Source organism: Micropterus dolomieu, linkage group LG04 (assembly GCF_021292245.1).
Source record: "Micropterus dolomieu isolate WLL.071019.BEF.003 ecotype Adirondacks linkage group LG04, ASM2129224v1, whole genome shotgun sequence".
Classification (NCBI taxonomy): domain Eukaryota; kingdom Metazoa; phylum Chordata; class Actinopteri; order Centrarchiformes; family Centrarchidae; genus Micropterus; species Micropterus dolomieu.
This window is the reverse complement of record NC_060153.1, coordinates 22,013,931-22,024,704: the sequence shown is the minus strand read 5'-3', so window position 1 is coordinate 22,024,704 and position 10,774 is coordinate 22,013,931. Positions and strand designations below refer to the sequence as shown.

The 10,774-nt window shown below is 39.6% G+C and overlaps 2 protein-coding genes across 2 annotated transcripts; one reads left to right on the top strand and one right to left on the bottom strand.

Moving 5' to 3' along the window:
- On the top strand, positions 1-3,239 carry LOC123969965 (tumor necrosis factor ligand superfamily member 14-like). The gene is made up of 8 exons (XM_046047764.1): positions 1-143; positions 249-338; positions 661-925; positions 1,837-1,896; positions 2,000-2,033; positions 2,298-2,369; positions 2,492-2,738; positions 2,885-3,239. The coding sequence occupies exons 3-8, from the start codon at positions 713-715 to the stop codon at positions 3,072-3,074; spliced, it is 816 nt and encodes a 271-aa protein (XP_045903720.1). The 5' UTR covers positions 1-143; positions 249-338; positions 661-712; the 3' UTR covers positions 3,075-3,239.
- Positions 3,240-6,637: 3,398 nt separating this feature from the next.
- LOC123970027 lies at positions 6,638-8,710 on the bottom strand. The gene is made up of 3 exons (XM_046047877.1): positions 8,112-8,710; positions 7,959-7,992; positions 6,638-7,701 (listed from the first exon to the last, which is right to left on the bottom strand). The coding sequence occupies exons 1-3, from the start codon at positions 8,352-8,354 to the stop codon at positions 7,316-7,318; spliced, it is 663 nt and encodes a 220-aa protein (XP_045903833.1). The 5' UTR covers positions 8,355-8,710; the 3' UTR covers positions 6,638-7,315.
- Positions 8,711-10,774: the final 2,064 nt, after the last annotated feature.

The window sequence follows — 10,774 nt, the reverse complement described above, 5'->3', positions numbered from 1 at the left end:
CTTCCCCATGTCATCTTCATTTCCTCCTTACACGAGCTTGCTCAAAAAGCAAAATTAGTGATAGTTGACAACAGGCGAGCAAACACGAGAGGTGAGGGAGGACACAGATCTGTACTCAACAGAGGATTTTCTATTCTCAGAAGGTGAGACATCTAGAGAAGTCATCATACACAGAGAATGTTATTAATGTTATTTTAATTTCTTAGAAATTGTTTCATAATATTTTTTTGCCATTCAATGTCCCAAAGGAGTTTCAGAGGAGTGTCTGAAAACTGCCCTGTGCTGCTGGATGGTTGACTGAGCTTTGGCGGAACATCTAGTGCACAGTTAAATCCAAGGTAGTCTCTTTCTGAATTACCTTGAACAAAATGTGACAATAGGATGTTTCTTACTCATTCATTGGACCTGTTGAAGCCATCTTTCCTTGTGCGCTTGCAGTAGTCAGGGTATGCTGAAATCACTAGGTTTCCCAGAAGCTGGTTGAAAAACTCCTAAGGTCATGTCTGCATGTGTCATGTCTCTCTCTCAGTCTGTCTCTGTCTTCCTGTCTTTCATTTCTTTGTTTTTTCTCGTCTCTCCACAGCATGCCTGTCTTTTGCCTCTCTACGATTCTGTTCCCTCATTTTTTGCTTTACCTAACTCTAGCCCTGTCTCTTTCAGGATCCCTTCCTTGCCGGGCCCTTTGACCTTTAACCCTAACATCCCAGGTGGAATGCAATCTGGTGGGATGGCAGAGGGTGGTGAGGGTACATGTCCCAAGGTGTTTGTGGTGGACAGCCAGGCCAACTACATCTCCATGCCCAGCAGGAGGGAATCGAAATGGGCGCGAGCAGGCCAAAAGTATCTTTTCATGCTGGTTGGACTCGCCATGTTGGGACTTGTTGTCGAGGGATGTTTAATCTACAATCTTTACAAAAAAACCCAGGTGAGGTTGACGTCTGCATGTTGTTTCTGTTTGTGTGTGTGTGTGTGCCCGAGTGAAGGGAGAAACCTCAGTAGGCTACAAGGAGCACATGGAAATTCCTCCTTGAGAATTTCCCTATTTTACTCTACATCATAACCAGACAACAAGAAGCAGAGAGCTTAACACATTTGTACGTGGGTTACAGATCCGTAATGACAAATGTGTCAAATGGACTCTTTCACTAGTTGTACTTCCCTTTCTTTTCTTACTCAAGTGCAAACCCAAAACATAACTTCACTTTTCTGAGACAGTTTCATAATGCTGTTTATTACACACCAATTTCTTTGATGTAAAACAGTGTCCTGGTTTGTTTAGTATAACAGAAGCTAGTAAAGAAAGTAACATACCAGAAAAACTCCCTGCATCCCTTCACTGGCTACTGTAACTCTCAGTAGTTGACTTCAAAGACAGAAAGTTGGCACATTTTGTTACAAGATTTTGTCTTTTGTTATATCAGTGAAAACTGAGGTGTTCCTGTATTACCTGTATTATATGGCCAAATTAACACAAAACAAAAAACAGTGATCAAGTGAAACCTATATATAATTTAGCTTAAAAAAACTACTTTAAAATGTAGTATTGTTTTTTAAAATTCAGTTTGGTTATTTTTCAAATCTCAATGTGCCTTTCTTTGTGTGTGTGAGTTTATTATATAAAAGTTATAATGTGCTTTTATTTATACTGGACATGTGGATACTTTCATATTTCCATTTCTTCCACATGTGCATTTCTATTGGTTTCCACGAGGCAGGACACTTCCTGTTCTTCACACTCTTGAACTTTTGACATCATGCTTGCAAACACAGATTTTGTAACTCGCCCCCATGTTCAATTTGTATTTCTCACTCTTTTTATTTGTCCTCTCCCTACAGGCTTTTCCCCTCAGTGGGTCTCACCTTCTCTGCCAGAACTCGTCCAATCCCAAAACATCTGTAAGTGTTGGTGTACAATATACACATGTCTTTACAGGTTACACTGTTGCACGGCCTGACGTGTGTTGGAGTGTTGAGTTATAACTATTTTTTTCTGTTCCAGGATGGCACCATCATGAGTCAAGTGGGACATAAAGGTATTGAGTTACTCAAATATCATAAATAATTATGCTTCATTTTCTATACATGTGGCTCTGGACAGAAAATGTATGAATTAATCTTGTATTTTTAGCAAAAGTCAGTTGCTAAATTGATTTGACTACATAAGACAAAATGTTGCAGCTAAGATTACAACATATTTGCAACATGTAATACCTCATGTGTGAATTAGAACATGAACATTGATTGAATAGTTGTTCAGGGTGATTGACTGATTGATCTGACCTTACTTTCTCGAACAGAGTCCAATGAGATTCCCACAGTGCGAACACATCAGGAACAGATCCAACAGAGGCCCTTTGCTCAACTGTTAGGTTAGAGCCCAGTCAGCAGTAAAACCTAAATATTATAAATGACCTTAATGGTTCATTTGAACTGATGTCCTTCATTTTCTTTGTTTACAACAAGCCTTTTCTCTTTCTCATCTTTATCCCAGGATCCAGCCATCCTATGGACGAGCAGAATGTTGTGCAGTGGGTACACGAAGGTGGCGAAACCATCACCCGCAACATGGACTACAACAATGGCCGGTTGTTGGTCCAGAAAGACGGTTACTACTACCTCTACTCCAAAGTGACATTAGAAATTTCAAATACTGCAACGGAGTGTTCGCTTTTCCAGCACAAGGTCATGAAAAAAACCGAGGCCTATGGCAATCCTATAGAGCTTATGAGATCAAAAAGGTTAGTCAGTGTGCCACTCCTCACTTCCTTCCTCTGTCATAGCACACATGCTTAAGAGTACTTATTTGAGCGCAGCCTGTAAGTAGCTTTCCATATGTGTATTTAAAGGCCAGCTGAAATCAGTGCTGTCTTCATGTTTCCTCTAGAGTCAGCTGTGGGACCCAGAGACCTTCAAGTTCAAAGCCTTCAAGTGTGGAGAACCTGTGGAACAGTTTCCTGGCTGGGATCTTCCATCTGCAGAAGGGAGATAAAATTTTTGTCAGATTGGATAATATCAAGAAGATGCATCAAGGATCTACTGACAACTTGATGGGGGCCTTTATGATATTTCCGTAGAGGCATATAGAAATACCTTTGTTCCACTTTGTGAATGAACACACAGAAATACAGAATTGTCTCTCTGTGTGTTCATTTACACATTATGTTGTGGTGAATTTTATATATATAATATATACAACATGTATAATATAAATTATATTGTAAATGATTAATGTATTTGAATCACTTATGAAAAAGCAACAAATGGTTGTAGTATCATAAAAAGTATCTGATATTCAGGTTATAATCCTACTTAATATAATTTGTTATAAACTTTGTTGTGTGAATAAAATCTTGTTTCTTATCAAACAAAAATGTGAGTTGGCATCCGTTCATATCTCAGACAAATAACAAGACGAAAAGCAAATGCTTTTGAAAAGATAATCAGTGGGTATTTCAAACAGATTTCTTTTCTGCTCACTTAATAAACAGTGCAAAGAAACAACTATTTGGAACCAGCTTGGATACTTTTATTACTCTGCGACAAACCACAGATGTGCAACCCACACAACACAGTTTCAAATCTATCGATTTGCAACATACACAAACACTGCGCAGCAGGTGTTTGTGTATGTGTGTGTGAGGAGCAGGATGTGGTTAAGTAAGGATGCTCTGAGGAGAGGATGAAGGGGAAGGTGGTGAGGTTGGTGTAGCTGACTCAGCTCTTCTCACAGTGTACAGGGGAAAGTTTTGCAGACATTGCAACATTGTGAAATGGAAAATAAAGACATGGAGGTATAGAAACCTTAAGTAAAGGAGAGTTCTGCAACCAACGAGGGACATCTGCCAGGGAATTAGTGTGGGAGAAGTGTAAAAAATGCATGAGAATAGTGTGAAGGCACAGGAAACCATGTAGACAGGTAGACAGACAGGCAACCAATCACCACTAAGACAGATAAAGGTGAGTGGAAAGACTGACCTCAGACGCTGCAGAATTATTTGGGTCATTTCCTGCTCTGAAACACAGATAAAGATCTGTGTATCTAAATGAAACAAACACACAACAAAATACTGGCAGCTTGAGCATGAAGGCTGTGCACATCAGGACACCTCATTTTGCTCATTCCTCATTTTGATGTAGGCTACTTTTGTGTCACTTGATTGTTTCTATGTTGTGCACTAATAATGATAACTAATTTGAAGATTAAGATTTTACATGCATTACATATATTGTAGCTTATACAATATGATGTATTGCTCTAGATTAAACTACCAAACAGTATATAAAGTAGCTAAACTTAGCTCTAACCATATACTGTATAAAAGAAGTGGACATGGCCACTGTGATGTCATCCATTAGTTTGAGGACTACAGTTTTAACCCTGGAGTTTGGCATTTTGGCTGTCGCCATCTTGGTTTTTTGGCATCAGAAGTGACCATACTTGTATATTTCTTTAAATGGGACCGTAATTTACTAAATGAACATCATGCTTGACCATAAACACATTAGAATTGTTTACATGAATGAAAGGTTGCATGAATGCATCAGTACTAACATATCATTTACATAATCTGAAAGGGGCTATTCTATTCTGCATAATAAAGTACTATTACTTGTGATACTTGTGATATGTTCCCTGTGGAGTTTTTGAACTCTAGTAGCACATTGAAGCTACTTTAGGTGTAGATGCCTGTGTTGTTTGCTGCTTTTTTTTTGCCAAAAGGCAGCAATGTACCATCAAAGGCAGAGAAGAAGAATCCTAGCAAGTAAAGGGACAGCAGATGTAAAATAGCCTTTTGGCTAATTCTGGCACACTATACATTTATTTATGTGTTATTAGTGTGCATTGTACGTATGTGTGCATGACGAGACAAGGGGACTAACTTGTAGAAAGACAGTTCCACAGGTTGAAAACATCACAGCAAACCTACAAACCTACAATAACTAATTTTATTTGCCAATACTGACGTTTTATCACCTTTTAAATTAATAAATTACTTAACAAACAACGTTTACGGTAACATGAGCAAAAAAGAAAAGAATCATGAGCCACACACAATAATTCATAACCATCTAATGAAACACATCATCTGACAGCTTAATTTAGTCTTTTTACATTTTCTTGAACTGAAATATATTATACAAGCTTTAAATCATTATAGAATTCCACAGTTTGACGTCAACCACTGAAGTATACATCTGCTTTAAGTAGTTTGTCCATACTGATGCTTAAACTGATACTTAAGCTTTTTGCCCTGTGCATAAACAGTAAATAAAGAATTTGGTATAAATAATTCTTATTGCTCTTTTTTGTGATCTAAACAATGGCTTTATGTTGCTCATGTATGTGTTGCTTCACACTTCCATATAGTAGCTAAAGTTGATATGTTGAACTTGTTAGTGAACCATTACTTATTCGAACATCCAGCAGGTATAGAACAACATTATCATTCATTTATAGTCGTGTTTCTGGCCAGCGGATGAATGTAAGTTCCATATTCTCTCTAATATACTCTCTTTTAGCTTTGTTTTTGGCCTCCACCTAAAACTGGTCTCTTTAGCTGCTAAATGCTCCACTATGTTCACCAGCTAGTTGCCAACTGTATCTGTCTGCTGACTGGTGCTGAGCAGGTAGTGCACAATGGTTTTTAGAGCTTTTTTGCTGAAAACAGCTGCCTGCTGCAGCTGGAAGCGATGCTATGAGAGCTGTGAGAGTGAACCAAAAAAGGAAAGTTGCACGTCAGAGAGCTAAATAAAGAGCTTAAACTACCTTTAAAGCTCCGTAAAGCCGAGCTGCAGATTCAGGTACTACTTCTCTTTTCGGTTCATCACTATAAATGAATCCTTTCACATTGTCATTTTATCCATTGCTATAATCAAAACATTGATTATAGCAACTTTTAAGTAAAGGATCTAAATAAATCTTATGTCACTGTTGTGTAGCAGTAAACAAGGAATTGTTTATGTGTTTCTCATTTGGGGAACCCATAGTTAGTGATCAAGAGTTCCCATGAATAATGGCAGAAATGAATGACTCACACAAAATGGCTCATGAAGATGTGAATGTGGACTTCTCTTTAAAAGTGATGATAATAATAATAATAATAATAATAATAATAATAATAATAATAATAAAACAGCCACAATTTCAGCACTTCCTTTCAGTCTCAAATATTTGAGCATGCCTTCTGCTTCATATGTGCACTAACAAAATGAAAACTCGTATATCACATAGGAGTTAATATTTGTTTTCACTTGACATCTGCACCTTGAGTTTATATAACACAGGAGGTGTAATAGTGTTTGTTTGCTGGCCCACAAAGGTTTTTTTTCTAAACCGCACTGTATGGTAAATAAACAGGAAGTGATGTGAATCCAGTTCCCGGTATGGGTTGCGTAACAGCAGGGAACTTTCCCTTACCTATAAACTTTTTATACATTCCACTTGAAACTTGTCACAATCACTTTCACACTTGTCATTTTCTACTTTTCACACTCGTCATTTTTTACTTCTGACATCAAACAAGTTCTCAGAGTTCATTGTATCCATGTTTAATATGGATTGCAATAAAATACATTCAACAATGTAGTTTGTCCATAGGACTTACATATTTTTCAAAAACATTTTCTAAATCCACAGTCCACAAGATATTTTAGTAATTCTGGTCATCTTTTGATTACAGAAGGATCACTTTTATGGGACCTTGTTTCTGTAAAAGTTATGTTAAGTGCAGAGTGTTACACATCATTTGCCAGAAGAGATTAGTTCTGAATGAGGTCCCTAAGGAGCTTGTTTGGGGTTTCAGAGCAGAATTATAATCACACATTTTTTTTAAGCCTCAACTTAATCTCCCCAGCCATTTATAAAATGAAAATGGAGCTATAGAGTCACGTATCTAACCCAATGTAGGCTGATTAATTTGCAGTGTATTGCACATCAACACTAATGTAGTGATATCCACATCAAAATAAATGTCTATAAAAATAGCAACACTATTATAAATATAGGTACATAAATAGTTACATGTTAACAAATAAATATATCACATATAGAGTAAAATATATACATATTTATAGAGAATGAGTGTCTAGTCCTTTCCACATGATGTTTGTATTATCACAAATGCAACTTCTCTTCAGAGTCCACCTTAAAATCCTGCTGAGCTGTCACAGCTTTGAAAATGGCACAAGCACCTGCCCATTTTCCCCTACTTGGATTTTAGGAAAACACAAACTGGTGTTGTTCTTTAGTGATGACCCACAGGTCACAGACAGATCTGCATCTTGCTGACGGTAGCAGCCCTAGAGAGTGTCTATGTTAGTCCACGAGGAACATCCCAAACCTCGAGCTCATCTCCAGTCTCCAGTTCTGCAGCCCGGCCTCTGGTACAGTCATCTGAGTGAGCAGTCCCTGCCCCTTTGTTATCCTGCTCACTGTCCAGCACTTCCTGCTCACAGGTGTTGAATCCGCCACAGCCTGAAGCTTCACCTCGCAGGTGAGCTTATCGTCCACGCGCACACTGAGGACGCCTGCGCTGCAGCTGAAGGTACAGGTGAGGTTGAGATCAATGTATATGAAATACATCCCCTCCCGTTTAGGTTTCAGCAAACTCTGAACTGGGTCAAACAAGTAGTTGCTTCCTAGAGACGTCCCAGCGGCGAAGGCAACTGGAGCCCATTGCATCGTGAAGTTCTTCAACTCGCCTGCAGGTGGAGACAAACACATGTCATTTAGAAGATGTTTACACAGTGCAGCAACAGGCGTGCCCGTTAGATTCCTTTCTGGTGTTGTCTTGCCTTAAATCTGAAGTGATTTGGCTAGACAGCTAGAAAACATATGAAATATTTTAGGCTAATTTTAGCAATGTATGTAGCAATCTATCTATACTTTGTCCAGGGAGAGGGGAAAAAATAGGCCTATTTATGACATGACTGCTTTTAGCAAATAAAAGTAGACTTACTTGAGGTTGCTTCCAGTTCGACAAATTTATGCATCTGTTGACAAAGCGTTAAAAAAGAAGTGGGTTAAAATGTGCACAGAATATGAGTCAAACTTGAAAAGCAAAATAAACAGCTATTTATTCAGCTTTTAATAACAGGACTTAATTGTTTACCTTGTATGCTGGGGACGATGTGCCTCCTGTCTGTTTTGATGCCTCAATGTTGAAGGACGGAGGCGAGGGCTCTAGATTGGGGTGCAGCTTAATTACAAGCATCGCTCCGCCGGCAGCCACAGCTGTCACCGCCACAAACAGAAAAATGATGGACATGACAAGAAACATGTCCAAGCAACCTCCACGCCGGCGGCCGATCTGCTGGAGAGACTCAACGTCCATTTCTTTATTTTGGTGTCCCATCAATAGGCAGGAAGGTGCGTGAGCTTCGTCCACTTTTAAAGATTCAGCGTATAGAAAAGCTTCGGGTTGCAAATGCAAGCTGGAAGTTGTACAGCTCCAGGTGTTGTTTGGTTTAGCTCCACAAAATAGTCCTCTTGGTTTCGCACAGCCCAGTCGGGGTCTTTAAGTGAATGTCGCGACTGAGAGCTCCATGGTGCCTTTTTATAGTCTAGCGTACTGTACTGTGCTCTCAGTTTCATTCACGGAGGAAAAACGCGGAAGTCATGGATTTCCCTCTCGCCTCCTCACACCCGCCTCCCCCTTCTGCGATGCGTGTACAAGGTGAGAAAACGAGACGCACAGACTTTCCGCAGCTCTCCCTGCTATTGCGCAAGTGCGCACTGAAGGCAGCGAGTGCGGTGGAAAACGAAAGGGAGACGAGATGCGCTGCCTCCAACCTCACTTACATTCCGACGCAGTCAAACAGACGCTCACCTTTCCCTCTCCACTTTTAACCCCTCACAGGACTGGCAAAAGTGGCACAATGGAGATGAAGAGAGACTGTGTGTGTGTGTGTGTGTGTGTGAGAGAGAGAGAGAGAGAGAGAGGGAGAGATAGGGTAGGGCATTTGTCAACAGTATTTCATCACCAATCTAAAAAAAGCTTACAGTGTCATACCTGGCTGGCGCAATTCTTGCACAACCACGTGCCAACTGCCAAACAAATCAGAATGTGACTCTGCGGTTGTGCTAAAACAAAGGCCTACGGGAATGCCCCAGTGTGTAGTCTATATGTGTGTGCGTGCGTGTTTGTGTGAGTGATAGAGAGAGAGTGTGAGTGTGTGAGAAAGAGAGACGGAGAGAGATGGGGTTGAACACACCGGAGGTGCTGGAGTTACAGGCATCCCAAAAAATGAAAAAAAAAGTTTTTCTGCCAATCAGATTGCAGGCTTTTGTCAAAGCCTGGACGACGATTGATGGACGGGAGTGGCCCAGGCAGAAAAGAGCTAGAGACTGAGAGTGCTTTTCACTGCCCTATATAGGCCAACTTGCACTGCAGCACTGGGTCATTTAAATGTAAATTATATGGCTAACAGTATTGTCAACATAGGCTACTTCTGTGAACTTTTATTCTGTACTAATCAGCAAATGCTAACATGCTAACTAAGGACCTGGTGAACATGGTAAACATTAAACATGCTAAACATCAGCAAGCCTGTCATTGTGAGCATGTTAAGATGCTGACATTAGTATTTAGCTCAGAGCACAGCTGGGCCTAAATACCCAGCCTCACAGAGCAGCTAGTATGTCTGTAGACTCTTTGGCTTGTCAATCTGCAGGCAGGATGCAGTCAGATTGCTGATGTGATTCTGTAAATGCAAAGATGAGTCTATAAATTTGGTTCAGGTGACCAGAGCTGTAATTGTAACTTGGGGCATTGGTTATTTTTAGAGTAAGATACAGTAAGTTATGCATTGATCACCAATGTTTCAGTGCAATTGGTGTAATTACTGGTGAGAAGGGCTTTCCCTTCTGCATCAAGTGGCGATCCACACAGCCCTGACCTCTTACAGATGATTTTAAACTGGGATTTATGGTAATCATGCTCAAATGATCCTTGCTGATCAAAACATAACCAGCTGACCTGATTGTAAAGAGAGAAATATCAAGGGAATGTTTGAGGTTGTTACTGAAAGGGAAGTTCATGGTTAAATAAAGACAGACTTAATACGGGAAGTGACAGGCGATGGTTCAGAGATATTTGAACTGCTGAGAAAGCTAAATGTGTCAAAGCTGACGTTAACATCATTAGCATATGTACAAAACAGTTACAGTCAGATACATGTATATACCTTTTATGGGGATCAACAAAACAGTACTTGTTTAAAATGTACAACACTACATTTGAGCTCAATCTATGTGTAAACTGACTTCAAATGTGAAATAAATGAGACATATCGTCACTTTGCAGCTGATTGTCGTCACTTTGCAGCTGACCCGTCTCGATTCTGTGTGCATAATGGACCTCTTAATGTGAATACAATTCTGTATTTAGATTCTTTGTGTTCATTGCTTTCCTTCACTTTCCCCCTCTTTGTTATTGTTGCTTAGCCCGTTATATATTGCTTTCAGGAACCAATGCTGCTGTAAAGTGGGAAATCATTCAGCAACTTGCAGTAATTGCAACATTCTTGTCTGTGGTTTAATCAAGGGCTTGGGACATGTCAGAAGTCAAGCAAATATTATTTTTGTCTTTTGATGTGGCCCTGAATATGAAAACATCACAAACAGTGTTTTCAAACAATCACCTCCATTATCAGGCTGGTTAACCTCATTTGTCCCGATCTTTAAACGGAAACAGTGAGTGAAAGTAGATTGCATAAAACATGCATTCACTACAACAAATGTATCGTTACTCAAAAAGTTATGGTGAATGAGCAT